This window comes from Rosa rugosa, chromosome 5 (genome assembly GCF_958449725.1).
Source record: "Rosa rugosa chromosome 5, drRosRugo1.1, whole genome shotgun sequence".
In the NCBI taxonomy this organism is placed as follows: domain Eukaryota; kingdom Viridiplantae; phylum Streptophyta; class Magnoliopsida; order Rosales; family Rosaceae; genus Rosa; species Rosa rugosa.
This window is the reverse complement of record NC_084824.1, coordinates 48,672,468-48,691,381: the sequence shown is the minus strand read 5'-3', so window position 1 is coordinate 48,691,381 and position 18,914 is coordinate 48,672,468. Positions and strand designations below refer to the sequence as shown.

Genomic DNA, 18,914 nt, shown 5'->3' with positions numbered 1-18,914 from the left:
CAGGAGAAGTACCAATACCCCTAAAATTTGGAGCAAAGAGAATCCTAGGTTTAGGGACTGCATGGCTAGGGTTTGCAAGCCCAACGCCCAGCAACACTTTGGCTCCCAGTGACGCTTCAGCTCCCATCAACCTTTCACCTCCCAGCCTAATCTGCAACCCCATGTCAGTAGTCTTCGACGGCCTCTTGGACGAACCCTCTACCGGTATAGTCGCCAACGACACCACCAGAGCTCTCCTGGAGCTAGAACGGTTCCCAATCACCTACCAAACCCTAGGTGTAGAAACCCTAGGGCTATGTAGAAAGGAAGCCAGAGGCAATCCAAGACCCAATGATATGCTCAAAGTGAGTGTCAATTTAAACCCTGCATCAGATTGTAGTTAAGAGTAAGTAGGGTATCATTCTAAGCCAGGGATTGGGGTATACTTCCTGTCAAAACGTTAAACAAATTAGTATTTTATTCACAAAGTATAAAAGAAAAATAAAACAAAGTATAAGTATATATTTACGAAAATTACAAGATAAGGGGGATTTGTAAGAGTTTATATTCTAATCTAATTATCTAATCTAAGTGATCGATCAAACCATAAATCAAGGAAAAGATGGACGAATAAGATGTAAGATGTTGTTAACAACCATTAACACGAAAACAAAATATCAAATCATAAATCATGAATCAAAATATGTAGATGAAAGAAATCAATCAAGAACAGAGATGAACACATACAAAGTCCTTATTACTTTCCTTAGTTAAATTAGCTAGATGAACGCACCATGGTTAACCCAATTAAACATGCAATGCTAGTCATAGAATGCTACTCACTAACAAAACATATTTAATGCATAAAGATCAATAAAAGTTTGATTGAATTTAGCCAAGAACACAAGTTAGAACGCTAATCAAGCATGCAAGACTCGTTGTTGATTTACCTAAGTAATTATAGGTTTTCCGCTTAAGCAATTAAGACCTAGACCGCTAGCAAATCTTAATTTGGAATCAGATATATGCAAATCCTAATTGTTTCGAACCAACAAAGATAAACACATAAAAAGTGGGATTGAAGCACAAAATCAACCAACAATCATCACATATTTGAAATCGAAATTCATACAAGAAAACCTAAAACTAAACATGCTTCATGGTTATTGGAAATCAATTTTTAACATCCAAACTTTAATCTCACAAGAATTCGAAACATCTAAAATAACAAAACAAAAATATGTTTTGAATTACAAGAGAAGAAAACCGAAATTAAACTCGAGAAGGACATGGTTACACTTTTGAAGATCTCAAGAACGCAAGAAAGCTTCAAAGGTGCTGGAGGCAAGATGAGGACTACAGCACGGAGATGTTGATGGATCTTGATCAAGGCTTCTTGACTTGAAGAAAGGATGGTGGCCGAATCTTGAGAGAGAAAAGGGGAGGATTGCGTTATTTGATTCAGGGTTTGAGAGATTTTAAAGTTATGGGATGGATGGACGTGTATGGAGGGAGAGAGATGACTGAATGGGGTGAAGGAAGATGTGTAGGACGTCCAACATAAGTGTGTATATATAAAGAAGCTTTAGATGTCAACCCTAGATCTCCGTCTTCAATTCTGATTCAATTTCCTTCTTTGTGTTGATGTAGATTTTCTCTTGAATTTTCTCATTGGTCCACTTCATCATGGCTGCAATATATCCTCAAAATCAAATCAAATATGGAGTAGAGACCTTTCCAAACTCGTCCAAAAGATATTCACGTCCAAAACTTTCCTTATTTGCTCAAAACAGATTCTCGAGCAGATTGACCTTTGTGTACTAAATTGTCCATAACTTCTTCTAGAAAATTGATATTGGCGAACCGTAAAAAGTTCTGGAGACTAGACATCCGTAGATTTCCAACATATAAGGATCATCATCTGGTTCGTTCTGAGCTGTTCTCAGGACTCTGTCGAAATTGAATGATCTGCATAGGCAGATTTCCTAATTTGAATCGGATTTGACTTTGATGCGTTTCTTTCCTCCAATTAGGATTCCTTGTCTAATCTTGATTGCTTTGCCACCACATTCCTTGCACATGTTGTCCATGACATCATTTAGAAGCTTCATGATTGTTCTTGGGCTCTCTTATTCCACTCAGGTATCCTAGTATCATCAGGACTCCTAATGCCAACAGGTTTCCTAGTCCAATTAGGACTCTTGCATTTTCGTCATTTCTCATCATTTTTATGAGCTTGACTTCTAGTTGACTCAGGATTCCTACTTCAACTGAGATTCCTTTTCCTAGTAGAACTGGGAGACCTTCATTTCTCCATCTTTTTCCATTTCTGCGCCATTTCCTCCTTGCCTTCATCTTAGACTCAAAACTACCTAAAAACACAAAACTAAGTTAGAAATGATAATGTTTAGGAAATAACTAAGTAAAATGTAGAGAGTTTATCACTTAAAACATAGCAAATATTGCTCTCATCAGCCAAACCTAGATCAGGACTCATTTCTAGCCCTCTCAATGTCGCCGCCGCCCTTGCCCTAGCCACCTGCACCACTAAGAATTGATCGTAGCCATCGACGTCGTGGAATAGCCATGCATAGGCGCGACACAACCCCTTCAACCTATCATATTGCATTTCCACCATTGCCTCGATGCCGAAGGTGAAGAGGAAGGTCCGGGTCAACCAAATCCCGCGACGAAGATCCAGCAGCACTCTGGACTTCTACTCTGGCACCGATCGCTGCAATCTGAACTGGTATGTATGCAGAAATCACCCCATTAAGGAGCCGATGAAGACCAATGACTCCTCCGTCCAGAGGCGCGGCGGTAAACACTGGACGGTGACCCTTGTCTGTAATGAATATAGTGGGATACGGTCCACCTACGAGAGCCCATCCTACTTGCCCAAAATCAGCATACGAATGTTGAAAAACCAAGTGCCACCATGGAGGATTTTGTTCCCCTCCTCCTTAGATCATAACCGGAACAGGAACCTCCCCTCTCCCACCAGCGAGATCGAAAAACGATCACCCAGACCCCAATGGCAGTAAGGGTTTCGGGTAAACCGGGACCATCACCACTCTTCGTCTGAACCAAGCTACCAACAAAATAGTGATGCGCCTCCGCCGCACCTACCTCACCAAAATCAACTACCGCCTCTTCCGTGAAGGCTAAAGCCTCCGTCAGATGCGATGCCATGTCTTCAGCCATCAAACTCGTACGAGAAATACAAAAACCGAATCCCTGAGATCTAGGGTTTTCAGTCCTAGCAGCAGAGAGCGACTAGGTTTTTTACGTTTGCACATTTTAACTTCTTGGATGAAAGTGTTATAAGAATTGGCATTTTTATAAATATTGATATTTCTTAAATTTAGGTGACTTTATGAATAAAAAAAAGTAGGTGACCTAGAGAATAATAAAGTTAGTAAAAAATCAATTAGAATGTTTAGATTTCTTTTCCTATATCTGGTAAATTAAAGAAGCTTTATTGCTTCCCAAAATTCAAGAAAATGAGAAATGTTGTGCTTCTCTAGGATGTTTTTCCCATCTCCAAAACCTAACCGCTGGAGCTTCGTTTTTCGCCCATGGTGACCGAGGCCGGCCTCTCATCTAAGTGGAAATTTTCTCTCCACACTCTATGGTCTGTCATCAACCCTTCAAAGTCGTTTCTTTTCGACAAACACTCAACCAAGCCAACCTCCAGGTTGGATTGGATCGATCGATCCAAAACTTTTTAGTTCTCAGGGATATCGACTAGAAGGTCCCGCCGGAATTCTGGGGGATGCCATGAAGATGGTGGCGTGGCATATGGTAGCAGAAACAACCACTGAGGTGGGTCGGGTCTGACCACATAGAGCAAGGCTTAAAGCTTATAGAGGTTGGTTTACAGGGATTATTGTGCAGGCGGTGTTTGGATTTAGGATCCAATCTAAAGAGGAGGCAGTGATCCAATTTGCCGGTACAGAGGTGGTCCGGTCAAGCATCGAGGCGAGCGGCATGAGGTCATGGTAGCTTCGATCCGGGCCACGATATGCTTCCAATTTTTGGAGGAGGAAGGAGAGAGTCTTGGCGATTGGGTGTGTAGCAGCGCAGGTAGTGGATGGCATTGATGATGGTCGTGTGTTGGGAGTGATGGAGGTGTTTGCAACGACGGGGATAGGTATAGAAGGAGGGGAGCTCGGATAATTATGGAGACCCAACTCCAAGTAGAGTCCCAATCCAACTTGGGTGCCCAAATCAGTTGGGTGACCCATATCACGTGGGTGACCCAAATCAACTCTAAAGCCTAGATCAGCTTGGAAGTATTGGGTGTCCAAATCATTTGGGAATGTTCTTTGGATTAGGGCCCACTTGTGGACCAAAATGAGGAGAGCTAATTCTCGAGGGTTTCATATCTGGGATCCGGGTGGTCTGATCCAACAATCTATGTTTATACCAGACACATGTGGTACTAGAGTCGTCTGGGGTATAGGCTTCAGAAAATTTAAGTTTTGTTCGAACTTAGCCTATTTACTAATTTTTTTTTCATCGTGTATGGGCTCTCTTTTGAATAAGTGAACACTGGTTGTCTAATAAATGGTGCTACCATGCCACGTCCTAGACTTGCCCATGATGGCAAGGGAAGGTATGTATCCGTGCCATTCTGGCTTGAGATTGAATGAGAATTAATCTGTTGATTCACAAACAAAAAAAAAAAATGCTTCCTAAAATTCTCTAAGAAATTGAGAAATATGAACAACAGCATCTCTGACAAGGGTAAAGCTATGGTATGTTAACATTTCTCATACATCAACTATTTTTACCACTTTAAGGACTCATGTTACCACTTTGAGGACTAATATTACTATTTTGAGGACTCATATGGTAAACTAAGAAAATTTACCACTTTAAGGACTCATGTTACCACTTTGAGGACTAATATTACTATTTTGAGGACTCATGTGGTAACTAAGAAAATTTACCACTTTAAGGACTCATGTTACCACTTTGAGGACTAATATTACTATTTTGAGGACTCATTTTACCACTTTTAAGGCAATTGTATGCATGTCATACGTTAACACATTGTAGAATTTCCCCTCTGACAATAGGTCTTTTATCTTTGAAAAATCAAATGATTTCTTAGATACTTGATATATTTTCAACAAGTAGCAAGACATTTTTCAATAACAAATAATTGGAATTCCAATTAGAATGAGAATTAATCTGTTGATTCACAAAGAAAAAAAAAATTGCTTCCTAAAATTCTCTAAGAAATTGAGAAATATGAACAACAGCATCTCTGACAATAGATCTTTTATCTTTGAAAAATCAAATGATTTCTTAGATACTTGATATATTTTCAATAAGTAGCAAGACATTTTCAATAACAAATAATTGGAATTCCAATTAGGTTTAAGCCAATCTATTATATTACTAATACAATTAATAGTGAACCACACAAGTTCCTATTACTTTTTATAACGTTTCTTTTTCATGTCAACCTTGAACAAGATTATATAATTTTCGAGTCATCACATCTGCAACCAATTCCTACCTTTGAATGGACGTTCACAAAAAGAAAAAAAGGAAAAGAAACTGGATCATTCATATTAGTGCGAGTATAATTAAAGTTCGTTGTGATCTTCGACAGGAGTGCTTCCAATCGGCGGAGGAAATGAAAGTGATAACCGATAAGGTTCAGTTGAAAGGGAAAGAATTACAAGTGTGGATGCAAAAAAATGGACTCCCTGAGAAGTTCAGTCATACTGAGAAGTTGAAGATGAACATAGAAATTATGGCAAATATAAAAAAAAGAATGAAAGAAAACAAAGATGCTGATTTGGAAAATCTATTCTCTCTAATTCCCTGGAATTCCATGAAATCTCTAAAGCGTACTCTCTGCATGAGTATGCTAACCAAAGTATGTTCCTCTCAACTTCCACAACTTTTCAATAAGAAGTTTAGTTTGGTAAAAGTAGTTTTCGAGTGGCTTTTTTTTTTGAGATTGCTTTTGAAATTGGCAACTGTACTTTCAAACTATCTAAAATGCTTTTGATGGCAACTGGCCAAAAAAAAAAGTATTTTTCAAATTTTCTTGTATTTTTTTTTTTTTGTAAGTATCTAATATAATTAAGTCTTTGAATTGTTAAATTTTTGAACTTCCTGTTATGCCAATAATTTATTAATATGCAGAAGAACAATATTTTTACCAAGAGAGGGCAAAATTGATATTAGCCATAAAAGTTACAATTTATTTTATTTTTTATTTTTCACAAATTTTGAAAAACAAAAGGTCAAACGGCATGTCAATTATAATAATACTTTTTGGTTTTTTTTTTTTTTGGTTAAAAGAACACTTGTTTTAATAGAACCGAGAACAACCAAACAAACTGAAGAAAGAAAAAACAACTTGTATCTTTAACTGCCTCCTTACCAACTTATTGATCTTGTTGCCCCGAGCAATTTGACATATGTACTTCCTAAAAGAAACACTAAAACTTAAAAAAAGAATTTAAATATATTATAAAAGATCTCTACGTGTTTAATGTGTTTCGGGAGCTTAGGCTCTGGTGTATGTAATATCCAGCCCTGAGAATATATGAATATTCATTCCCCCTTAAAAAAAAAAAAAAAAGACTGCTTTCCATGAACCACTTCATAACAAAAACACTCTTGGAAATATAATCCCAAACAGAGGCCTGCCTCTCAAAAAAAAAAAAAAAAAAAAAATAGAGGCCTGCCACATTATCTAATTTAGACTTCCGTGTATATTTCATTCTATGACCTATGACTTCAATGAAATTCTTTCTTTGTGATAAATTTAATCAAGTAAAAAGAAGTCTAACTGATCTGGGACATACAGGTACCAATGCTTAAATATATGGATGAAGAAGGATTGAGACTGATCTGCGACTATCTCAAGCCAGTGACCTACAATGAGAAAACAATTGTTTTTAGAATGGGAGGACCACTTGATATCATGCTCTTAGTTCTGGAAGGCATCATGGTGATCTACATAACTAGTACTACTACTGATAGTAGTACTCTTGGAGAAATATTTACAGGCACCCCATCAACGGTCCACGGGTCCCTTGAGAATGGCAGTGTTTATGGACATGAACTTTTAAGCTGGGCATCACCAGACATGCCTGTAACTTATGCAACCCTTCCTATCTCGACCGGAAATGTGAAATGTCAGTCACAAGTAGAAGGGTTTGTCCTCTCGGCCAAGGACTTGAAAACTCTAGTTTCCAAGTACAAGTTACAATGGAATTACCGTAATTCCGACCATGTGGAGAGCGGTGGTGGAGAAGGTGGAACCTTCTATATCGAGAGGAGCGTGGATTAATGATCCATCATAGCATAAGTCCACCGTTGATCGAGCACAGCGGGTGGTGAGAACATGGATCAAGAATCAATTAATTGAAACCTCCATGGATATATAGCTGATCCAAAGCAATATATGAAGAGTATGGTGTGTAAGACTATTGCTTCAGTACTAGTATATGTTTGTAGTATAAATAATCGCGCGCCCATCTGGATAGTAATTGTTTACCTGTAATACACTTCTTGAATTTATAATATCATTGTGTGGTGTACTGTGCATTTCATCTTCTGCGGTTGTGCAGATGTGTTTTGGGCCACAACTTGTGGGAGAACTTGTGGCTGACGCTATAGGCTAGGTATGTAATATTGAAGCAGGGATTGACGGCGATCCAATTGGAGTCTTTATTGCTCTTGATGCGGCCGATGATAATTACTCGTTTTCAACCCGCTTAATTTATTTAATATATATAGGTTGTATCGTGTTGGACAAAATGACTCATTTCAGGGTTAACATTGTGACCCATTTAACTAAAAAAAAATACATTAATGAATTAAATTCACTAAAAACTCCAAAAGACAAAGAATATAAATAATTATATATAATTTATAAATAATTAAATCCAATAATGATAAAGAAAAATAATCCAAATTGTCCAATCCTAGGGTCAAATACTCCCAACGTCTAAAATTTCAAGAAGAAATATAGCATAATTGGGTTATACCGGTTCACTTCGTGTTAACGGATTGACCATCGGCCGATCTATTTATTAAATGGGTCATGGAGAGTTGGCCCGCGGCCAACCTGCTTTTTAATCATGCGAGTTCAACCCGTGTCATTCCGTAAGGGTTTTGAGTCATGTTATCGGGTCGTGTCAGAATTGACAACCCTAATCTTGTGATATCATACTCGGGTTTGGGTAGAGGAGAAGATCTCAAGAAAATCTAGAGGTTTTGGTGATTTCCGACGGCAGAGCAATTTCGTACGAGAATGTAAAGAGAGAGAGAGAGAGAGAGAGAGAGAGAGAGAGTGACTAAAATACTTACAACGAGATAAGGGTATGTTTTGGGTATGATTTTGTTGCTATACATACTTGCAACGAGAAATGACTAAAATGTCCTCCTTTTTGGGCTTTGGGCCTTAAACTGATCTTCATCATATTTCTAATCTATTTGTAAACCCAATACACAAATATCAATTTTAATTCCTATCTTTCTTTCCTTATCGAAATTTCTCAGTATCTCAATACCTCCGAAATTCAATTCTTCATCTAATTCTAGAATTTAATCACTGCTTATTTCCTAATTAATGGCCTTAATTTTTTTTTTACTAAGCGCGAAATATATTTACCAAAAGTAAAAGAAATATTACGGGAGCTCACATCTAGTTATAATGAGTAATTTTCTTTGTATTTGGAACGTGGTACTCTTTTTTACTTCCTTTGATTGGACAAGAATATATGAAGGATTCAAGGCACTCCTCACACAAACTTGAATCAAGTTTATTAACATCGAACTGTATCATTATCAGATTGGATTATGCAAGTACAGCAGATTTGGGTTCATGCATATGGATATGTCTGCATCGCATAATGGGTCGTTCAACACAAGTATCACAATGAAGTAAGCTTAGGAACATCAGTGGTTCTTTAGAGAGACAGAGAGAGAGAGTCCAAATACTTTCTTTGATCCGTGAAAGTTCACATGTGCTCATTTTGCCATTTAATTTTTAGAAAAATTTTCACTGTGCGTACTTGCTTCACAAATACCGCATCATCTCACTTCATCGTTTTTTCAAATAAAAATTAATCTAGTCCGCAAAATCCCGTCATTACTTCGGTAGAAGCAAAGATTTCCGATTTTGAGCCCGCTCGAAAGAGATTCTAAGGCCCAATGTCTATGTTAGGCCCATAATACCCAGATCGCAGACCGTAGCCTATAGCCCTCCAAAACCAGAGGCTTCAATCCAATGCAACTCATTTTGAGAAACCAAACAGACAAGAAGAACAAGATAACAACTCCAGACTAGTGAAAAAAGCTCAAACAGCCATGGCAGCTTCCGCAACCGCGGCTGTGTTCTCCGGTCTATGCTTCCACCGACGAGCAGAGTCCTCCAAGAGAATATTGTCTTCCAAGACCCAAGCAGTTTCCGATATTGGGTTCGTCACCAGTCAGCTCAGCGGCCTCAAAATCTCCTACGACGTGTCGTCTCAGCTCCCAACTCCCATCTTCACTCCTTCCCTCCCTGGCCTTCAGCCCATTGTTGCTCGTAATTTCCCTAACCTCCTGTTTCCCATGTTTTCTCAATTTTTGTGTTTTCAGATAACACTTTTGCTTGTATTGGATAATGTGGGTTGAGAAACTTCATAGCTTTAAATCTATTTTGCGCAATGAGAAAATTAGTAAGCACATTTTTCTTGCTAGATATGTAATGGAAACAATGGGTTGTACTGAATCAGAGTTTTAGTTATCAGATTATCTGATAAGAGTCTTAGTCTGATGATAAAGCTGGGTAGATAAATTATGCACCTTTTGGTCTCATTTGTTCTCTCATCGTTGATTTGTCATTGTAACTTATTATTTGTTAGAACGGTGGGAATTGATTTGGCTTGTGATTTGGTTCGATTTCTCAGGTAGAATTTGTCCGTTTACTGGGAAGAAAGCAAACAAGGCAAACAAGATTTCCTTCTCGGCCCACAAGACCAAGAAGTTGCAGTTTGTGAACCTGCAGTACAAGAGGATTTGGTGGGAAGGCGGGAAGCGCTTTTTGAAGCTGCGCTTGTCAACCAAAGCAATCAAGACCATAGAGAAGAATGGACTGGAAGCCGTTGCCAAGAAGGTCGGGATAGATCTTCGTAAGTGTTGATAGCACTTGGTTCATTAGATTCTTTTGTAAGGCATTCCTAATCACTGTGTTTTGTTCTGTTCTACCGAGTACATTTTGTTTCTATCTACCTCACAAATCTGTTAATCTTTGTTTCTTACAATCAATGAATTGTTAATTCTGCAAGCTACAAGTTCTCTTTTGCTCTCTGGTGAATGTATGATGAATCAGTCTGAGTAATGTTGTGCTTTTTTCATTGGCAATGCCCTCTTCTGTTTCTGCCCCTTTTTTTTTTTGTTTGACAAACCAGTATCCTGAGAAATGGACCGTATAAGGTACATTCCAACTTTCTGACAATATCCAGCCATTTTCTTTTCTGCTGTCAAGGCCATTGTTCTCCTAGACTACGTATTTAGGGTTGTATTCAACTTGCATAGTTATGCTTGAAAAAATTGCTGTAGTGAGAATGTACTCTAGTCTTTAGATGACATCTGTACAAGCCATTTCAAAAACTTGAACATGAAATATTAGCATATGCACATTTTGTGAAAATGGTAAAGGTTGTTTTACTTCATACATCTCAGTTTCTGTGAAGGAATGCTCTAATCCAATAAAAAAAAAGGTTCAAAATGCATAGCCATAAATGGCTTAACTAACCCCCCTTAATGATGAGAAATGCAACTAAACCACCTTAGTAAATGAACATAGCTGAATTCTTCATGTTAGAAGAACATTCCTAGCCCAACTAAAGGTTCATAGGTCTATTTTGTTGTGAACCAAACAATTACAGGCTGCCTTAGTTTCCTTCTGTTGGTGATGATTGTTCTAAGGTTGAACATTCACAAAAAAGGAAGAAGATATCAACAGCTTACTATTTTATGATAGAAGTTGAACCACAGTAAATTGGCTTCGAAAAAGTACAGTTTCATCTACACCCTTCCAAACAGTTGCAAGGTAACAAAATGAAAGATCAAGATAGAATTGAATGTTGTGGGAATGTTCTGTTTTTGTGGTTGGCATCTGCAGCTAAGGTTAATCTCAACCACAGGAATTTTTCCTGTGACAAGTGCAGAATGTTGTGCAAAGAATGGATGATATTAGCCTTGGGGAAGTCAAAAAACGAGGGATGTGCATCACCGTCAGCGAGTAAAATTGCTGTTTCAAGCGGGACATATCGGTAGGAGTGAAATACAAAGGTCCTCACAAGGTTTGCTTTATTTGACATTCAACATTTAGATTGCATTTGATATAGACTTTTGGGGCTCACCTATGCTCTTTCCTATTGTTAGTATCTACTGTTTAGATTTCCCGATTGATGTGCTTGACTTTTAAGTCTATTTTAGCCTTAGTTACTTTTATGTGCTGTTGCGTTTATAATTTTACATGTTGTCATAAGCTTCTTTAGTACTGTTCTTACAAACTCTATTTCTTTTCCTTCTTTTTTAAATTTCTATTGTCCAAGCAATTCTTTTCATAGCATTGCAAACATAATTAAAAACATGAACATGGTTGACAAGGAGCTTTATGTGCTTAAGGCTAATGATCAGCAAATCCGGTGTTTGTTTTTTTGTTATTTTGTTTCTGTTTTTTTTTTAATTATTAATTAATTAATTTATTTTTAACCAACCTGTAGACTCCCTACTTTAACTACAGGAGTAGGTGGGTAGAGATAAACAATATTGAAGTTCATTCCTGGGTGGCTACATTTATTCTGATATGAATTACGAGCCAATGGTCACTCTGATTCTTATGTGTTGCCTTCTTTCTAACAAAATGACTCATCCTTGTCAGTGTTGCCTTTTATCCTATGCTCTACGCAAGAACAGTTTATCTTCCCCATCTAGTCTTTATCTGTGAAACCTGTGCGCTATATCGTCCAAAGATAGAGAATTGAAGTACCTCCTTAAAACCCCAAGGGATCTATAATATAATATAATCTAATTTTTTTTATCACTATTTATCATTTACTGAAATTAGCTCCCACTTAATTATAAACATCCAATGTCATTTTGGTACCTGTTATTTTTGAAGTTTTGGAAGTCCGCGGTTTCATTGTATTCATTATCTGACTAGAAAGCTGAGGACCTAGGTTAGAATATATATTTAAGAAATTCAACCTGGCATAGATTCTTTTGACCAGTGTTTGATGGGATGATTACATTTTCTGATTAAAGAATTAACACATGATGAAAATGCTACGTAGTGTCAAAAGGTTTTGTAGTTTCATGAAATATATGCCAAAGATAATTCCACGTTGATTTTTATTTTATTCTCAGTAATTGATTTTATATATTTTCTTATGACCAATGCCTTTTTAATGAAGAGACCATAGTGAAATCAGAAGCTTTAATTCCAATAATTTAATGTTTGAATTCCTACAATTCAGTGCCTATGCTGTAAACATGAACTATTTTTGGTTGAACTACTATCTACTGCTGCTTTGCCGAATCTGAGGTATGTTGTGCTTACCATCCATGGAGCAGATTTTCAGACAGTTGCTATTTTCATGCAGACTGGCGATCCCGAGAAATCAGTGGCTGCGGCTGAGAGTATTGAGACAATAAGTGATGCTGTGAACGATTCTCCTAACAAGGTACATTGGTGAAACATGACATAGTAATTGCATAATTAACTTCTCTTACCAAAAGTTTGAGTTTTGACCTTTGTGTTTAGACTTGACTCATAAATTCAGTATAGTGGAAAATGATTTCAGTTAGGTGGTCTAAACAACAGAGCAACGAATTACTGGTACTCGCAACAATAATTAAGTTAATCAAGCTGTTACTATATTAAGAGAACTTTTCTCATAAATACTTTTAATATGAGAAAGTGTTTTCTTTAGGTTTATAAGGTTATGTTATCTTATATTATATTAGTTTCTTTACTTCTTTCAGGATAAAGATCGATGATCATGACCTAACATAGGACATATGGTTGTTATAAATTAAAATCTACATAAAAGTTTACTTATTTAAAATATCACGCAAGTTCTTGCTTATCCCCTTAAATTCTGATAAGTTTTTAAACATCCATGCTATTTTGGTTATGCATGATTCAAATAATTTTTGAATGAGTTTTGGTGATTCTAAGAGCTACTGTACTTGAGTTTAGTAAACTCCAATGTTTTGTCTGGGTACAAAAGTTATAGTATGTTAAGACAACCTGTGGCCTTCTCGAAAGAGTTGTACAAGCACACTTCAGGGAACATTGATCATCACCACTATAACCAATAGTATTGAGGAATATCTCTGGATTAACATTACTCATACCCCATAGATTAGAAAGTATCAAATGTTTATCTTGTTGTTTGAGTCAGTGAGTCTGTACTGTGTATATGAAATGTGAGATGCACTTGCCCTTGTTGATATCCGGAACTTTCGTGTTTTTCATTTTTCTGTATTAGTGCAGATTTTCATTGGTGGGATATCAAAGGCTCTTTCCTCAGAAATGGTATAATATACAATGCTTATGATGCATTTTGTTTTCTTTCTCCACCAAAACCTCATCTGCTATCTGTATGTCTCTTCTTTTTTTATGCTCATCTATTACTTTAGTGACTAACCTTTCTATGCTACTTTCTTCAGCTTCTGGAAATCGTTACTGTCTTTGGACCTTTGAAGGCATACCATTTTGAGGCCAATGAGGAACTTAATGAACCATGTGCTTTTCTAGAGGTAATGGAACATTCATAGCTCTTGTGAGTTTCAGTTTCTGGTAAATTCTCTGTAAGGGGTCAATGTATATGCTTGCTACATCTTCCGACTTTCTCATGTTGCTGTTGGTTTTATTTTCACTTTTATTATTACAGTACTATGGTTTTTTTTTTTTTTTTTTTTACTATATAAGGAGTCTCTATTGAGGAGTTTAAAGTAAGGATTCCATGTGGACTTTCAAATCAATGGTTGGATGAATGTTGATCTGAAAGTCCTCATTAGAGCCACACACACCCATGCTATATAGGGATAGGGAGAGTCTCTAGTGTTAGTGTGTGTGCACTCTCGCGCGCACAGGTTAATGTACTTAATTTTTCTTACAGATCTGTTTTTAGTTTGATTACTATATGACACATTTGGTAGAGAAACATCTGTTCCTTTACATTTATATTGTTTACCATTGTTCATTTTGGATTGTAATGCTGCACCCTTTTTTCTTCATCTTTCTTCCATCTTTGTAGATTGAAATTCTTTTTCTCTTTTTTTCTTAACCTTGATGACTTCTGGATGTTGCATCAGTATGTCGGCCAGTCAGTTACTCTCAAAGCCTGTGCGGGTCCGAATAGTATCAAATTGGAAGGGAGAGTGCTAACTGTGGTTCAGGCAATTCGTAGTGGATCATCCATGGTACTAATACCACCCTTCTTCCTTAAACTTCGATTTATCTGTGTCCAGTGATTTACACAGAGATGTTTACTGACGAACTAACATATGCTAGGTAAATAGTGGAAATGCATCACTCTATGAGATCCCAGAACATGCAAAGCCACTTCTCAAACAACCTTCACATATCCTGAAGCTTAGAAATGTGGTAAGATCTTTTGTGTTTGATCATAAATTTCTTTATTTATGGTAGTTGTCTTCTTCTTTTTTTTCTTTTCTCTCTCTCTCTCTCTCTCTCCCAACCCCCACCAATAGGAGAAAGTATCAAAACTATTACCGTCAGATTATTTATTTTGCGCTTGTCTTAGATTACTTATTGAAGTCATGGAAAATAGGAGGATTAATAAAGGGTAGTGGTGTTTACGTTCCCATTTTGTAGAAATGCGCTCCTCCCTTTGAGTCTTTCGAGTAAATGAATAGAGATTGAAAGAGAAATAAGGGTGCAAATATACAAAATGGGAGTGTGAAAATAACTACATTCCATAGGCTACACACACACACACACATATACTAATATAGAAGTATATACATATAAGGAATCGATATCCCCAGTTTTGGATCCTTTGACCGAGCAAAAGCTTAGTAAAATGGCATCACTTGAATATTGAATAGTAAGATGCATAGTTTATTCAGGATCACTTATGATCCTTTTTTCCCACATTGTGAATTAGTTCAATCTGGAGCATATGTCATCACAGTCTGAACAAGAGATTGAAGAAGTTCTGGAAGATGTGCGATTAGAATTTGCCAGGTCCCTGAGAAATTTAATTTTCACCTTTTGACTGTCTTTTTGGTTTTTTGTTTGTTTTTTTTTTTTTTGCGATACTTGATTTAATCTTAAGGACTTCAATGCTGTAGGTTTGGCATGGTTAAATCTGTAAAGATCTTCAAGCATGCAAACAATCACATTGTCACCACTAGAGCGTGTGAAGCTGTCAATGATACAGAATCTGGTGGGCACTGGCAACATTTATGTTCTGAAGAAAAAGGAGCAAAAACAGAGACTTTGGACCAACATATTGATAATGACGGCAAGGAAACTAGTGGAGTGAAGCTTACTGGGGAACATAAAGAAGTTGAAGTCCCAGAAAGTAATTGCTTTGGTTATTATAAACCAGCAGATGATTTTGTAGAGGACAAGTCATGTCAAATGGGCCAACCAGATAAAGATATTGAAATCCAAGGAAGCAATGACTCACTTAATAGGGATCCCGAAGAACTCAGCAACCAGTCAAACGGCATGGAAGATGCGTCAGAGTATTATAATGATAAAACTTCTGAAGTTACAACAGTAGAGAGTTCTATTCTAGAGGAAGTTGATGGTAAGAAACAAGAGACTTTTGCTGGAACAGATGACAATGTGGGAACAGAAACAGACTATTCTGGAGAGTGGAACTAAGGAGCAGCATAATGGGAAGGAGAATGATTTTGATTGTGGAAGCATTTTCGAGCCTGGGTGTGTCTTTGTGGAGTTTGGGAGAACAGAAGCCTCTTGGATGGCAGCACATTGTTTACATGGACGAGTTTTTGAGGATCGGCGATTGTGACAGTGGAGTATATCACGCCTGATCATTACAGGGCGAAATGTTTGAACTGAGCATATGTTTGAATGCACTGTTTGGATGTTGGTCAGTGATCCATTTTGGCTCGTTGCTGTGATAGTTTTCTGTATATCCGTTTTAGAGTTTGATCATGGAAATCTTTATTGAAATATTCAGTTTAATTAAGGCAGACTCTAGAGTAGGAAATGATGTATGCCCTCTTTTATTATTGTTTGTCTAGAGCAATGTTTTGATCAAAAGAAATAAAATAAAATAAAAAAACCCATGCGACTTCACCTTCTACCTTCCGCCTCCCGCCGTATTAGAGCTTAATTTTTGCAAATGGCTGCCCCAATGATTTTCCGTACTCTTTTCCGGTAGCACGCCCTAGTTTGGACTAGCGAGCCGATTTCCGGTCGCTTCACACCGGAGCGCGCATTGACATCGCCTTTGACAACATTGGTTTAACTCACGGAAGACTACAATTATACAAAAGGGCAGTTCAATTGTTTTAAGTTTTTTTTTTTTCCCTGATCGAAATCAAACTCAATTATTGAAAAGGAAATCGTTAAAAAATAGAAATTTATGAATTTATGATGAAGAGAGGGGGAAAAAAGAAATTTCAACTGCGAGTCTGCATCTACATTAAAAAATAGAGTTTGATTCCTCCATGAGTATTCGCATCAAAATTCAATACAGGTACAATGAACTCTGATACGATTTTCTTACTGACTCTTTGATTATGTATATTGAAAAAGAAATCTTTGAAAAATTTAGTATAGACTCAATTATTGATAACTTTTGCGATATGAAAGAGCGATGAGTCCTGTTTTAATGTAAAATTCAATTTAAAGTTTTTATTATAGTTATGTTTCATCATTTTATTTTTTTATCCTTCTTACATTGACCCCCCTCATTTATAATCTCTGGCTCCGCCATCTGTCTTCTCTTGTCGATGAAGACAGATGTGACATGGCTTTGGCTTCTGGCTGGGTGATGTTCTGATGGCACTATTCTTGTCACGTGTTAGAGTTGCTGTGAAGCTGTGATGATGGTTGTTCTGATCTAAATTTCTATCACATGTTGGATCTACTTTAACATCTGCACTTGTCTCAAATCCATCAACACGGGAGAGAACTTGACATCTGTCACTTGTCCCAAAATCCATCACCACGGAAGGGAACTTGACATCTGTCACTTGTCTCACATCCATCAACACGAGAAATATTTTAGTACTACGGTCAAACCACATCATATTTGCCACATGGTTTAACCATCCACTAATATTTAACATGGTTTAACCATCCACTAATATTTAAACACGTAGATAATTATTACACATGAGCAAATGACAACAAACGAGAGGTACTGTCTTCTTTTTCTATTTTGCCGTCAGAAGCACAAATAAAAAAAGAATAAATTGTATTTTGCTCCCGAAAACTCGGAGCTCTGCATACCGAAACCTAGGGTTTCGTGCAGCAGTGCGGCGGTGTCGGTTTCTTTCACTGCCTGCTAGAGGACGTCTTCCGACGTCGATCTCGTCTGGTGTGCAGCGGCAGGGGTTCTTCTAGTGTCGGGTTTGAAGACAAGGCGAGTCGGGTTTGGATTTGCGGTGTTGGTTGTGGATTTGGGCTTCGAGTTGCAGGGCGGCGAAGGTCTCCGATCCTCTGCTGATTGAGCGGTGGGGTTCGACGCCGGCTGTTTGGGTAACCAACGAAGACGATTGGATCGTGAGTGAATCAGGCGGTTGTAGCGTCGACAGAGGCCAGCTTTGGGCGAACGGGATGGCTGCCGTGGATCCGGATCTGGGGAGGCCACCGGACTGAACCAGGGGCGGCAACAGCTCTAGCGGTCTTGCTAGGGTTCCGATGCGAACTGGTCTGGGTGTAGGGATGAGGGCAATGGGAGTGGGTTGGGTCAAGCCCACTTTCCCTCCTCTCTCTGACTTGGGCTGGTTTCACTGTTGGGCCTTGGTGAGCCTGTTTGGGGCTAGACTCAACACAATCCTATTTTGAAGCTATTCACTGCAGGGTCTGGTGGAAGGGTACACCAAGAGGTCTTAGGCCCCAAGCCAGTCAAGGCAGATGCGGAGAATTAGGATTGTGTAGGAATAAATTTAGTTTGTTAGTTGTTTGTTGCATTTTCCTTTTGGATTTTTGTGTTTCGCATTTTTTTTTTCAGGACTTTAGTTTTTGCATCTTCCTTTGGGAAGTGTGCCTGACTACGGTCAGTGGAGCAGTGAATGTAATGGGTGATCTTCGGATCTCCTCGAATGACCTTGTACGGTCTTATGATCTTTTCGATCACAGGAATATATTTTCCTTTCCCCTCAAAAAAAAAAAAAAGAAGAATAAATTGTTTTTTTTTTATCAGAGAATAAATTGTTTGTACCAAAAATGTACCCAAAAAAAAAAAAAAGAATAAATTGCAGATCGATTATAATCTCAGATTCTCAGACCTTGCAGGTCTATAATTTATAGTTTAGGGTTTGATAGATATCTAGATCTGCAATCCCTTTTCCTTTACTTCTTTTCTTTTTCTCATCTTCTTGATTTGGGATAATCTTTTATTCTTTGATATAATCTTGATCAAAGAAAAAGAAATTAATATGATAGAGCTCATGATCAATTCTCTGATCCCCAACTGATGTACATAGATTCATGAATATACAAATCTAATCAAACAAAAATCGACATCAATCCTTATTCAAAAAAAAAAAAAAAAATCAACATCAATCCTTAAGGTTAGAGACCCATACGAGCAGATGGATGATGGTGTATCCATTCAGATTTCAGAGGACGCATACAACCCAGATATAAATTCTTCATCTTCTATCCAAAAACAAAAACTTGTTGTGATTTATTAACAGCACTATTGTTTTTGACGAAACGAAAA

General features: G+C 37.6%; 2 protein-coding genes across 6 annotated transcripts; both read left to right on the top strand.

Moving 5' to 3' along the window:
* Positions 1–9,240: 9,240 nt before the first annotated feature.
* LOC133712493 (large ribosomal subunit protein bL28c-like) lies at positions 9,241–10,288 on the top strand. The gene is made up of 2 exons (XM_062138607.1): positions 9,241–9,547; positions 9,912–10,288. The coding sequence occupies exons 1-2, from the start codon at positions 9,328–9,330 to the stop codon at positions 10,142–10,144; spliced, it is 453 nt and encodes a 150-aa protein (XP_061994591.1). The 5' UTR covers positions 9,241–9,327; the 3' UTR covers positions 10,145–10,288.
* Positions 10,289–10,451: 163 nt separating this feature from the next.
* Positions 10,452–16,322, top strand: LOC133712492 (uncharacterized). Of its 5 annotated transcripts, XM_062138604.1 has the most exons (9): positions 10,453–11,056; positions 11,151–11,309; positions 12,615–12,695; positions 13,511–13,552; positions 13,687–13,776; positions 14,335–14,442; positions 14,534–14,626; positions 15,150–15,229; positions 15,337–16,322. In XM_062138604.1, exons 4-9 carry the CDS (start codon positions 13,550–13,552, stop codon positions 15,875–15,877), a joined length of 915 nt encoding a protein of 304 aa, XP_061994588.1. In that variant the 5' UTR covers positions 10,453–11,056; positions 11,151–11,309; positions 12,615–12,695; positions 13,511–13,549; the 3' UTR covers positions 15,878–16,322. The 5 variants fall into 5 exon arrangements, with proteins under 5 accessions (XP_061994590.1, XP_061994588.1, XP_061994589.1 ...); XM_062138606.1 differs by having other exon boundaries at positions 10,452–11,309; positions 13,506–13,552; XM_062138605.1 differs by having other exon boundaries at positions 10,453–11,298.
* The last annotated feature ends 2,592 nt before the right edge of the window (positions 16,323–18,914 follow it).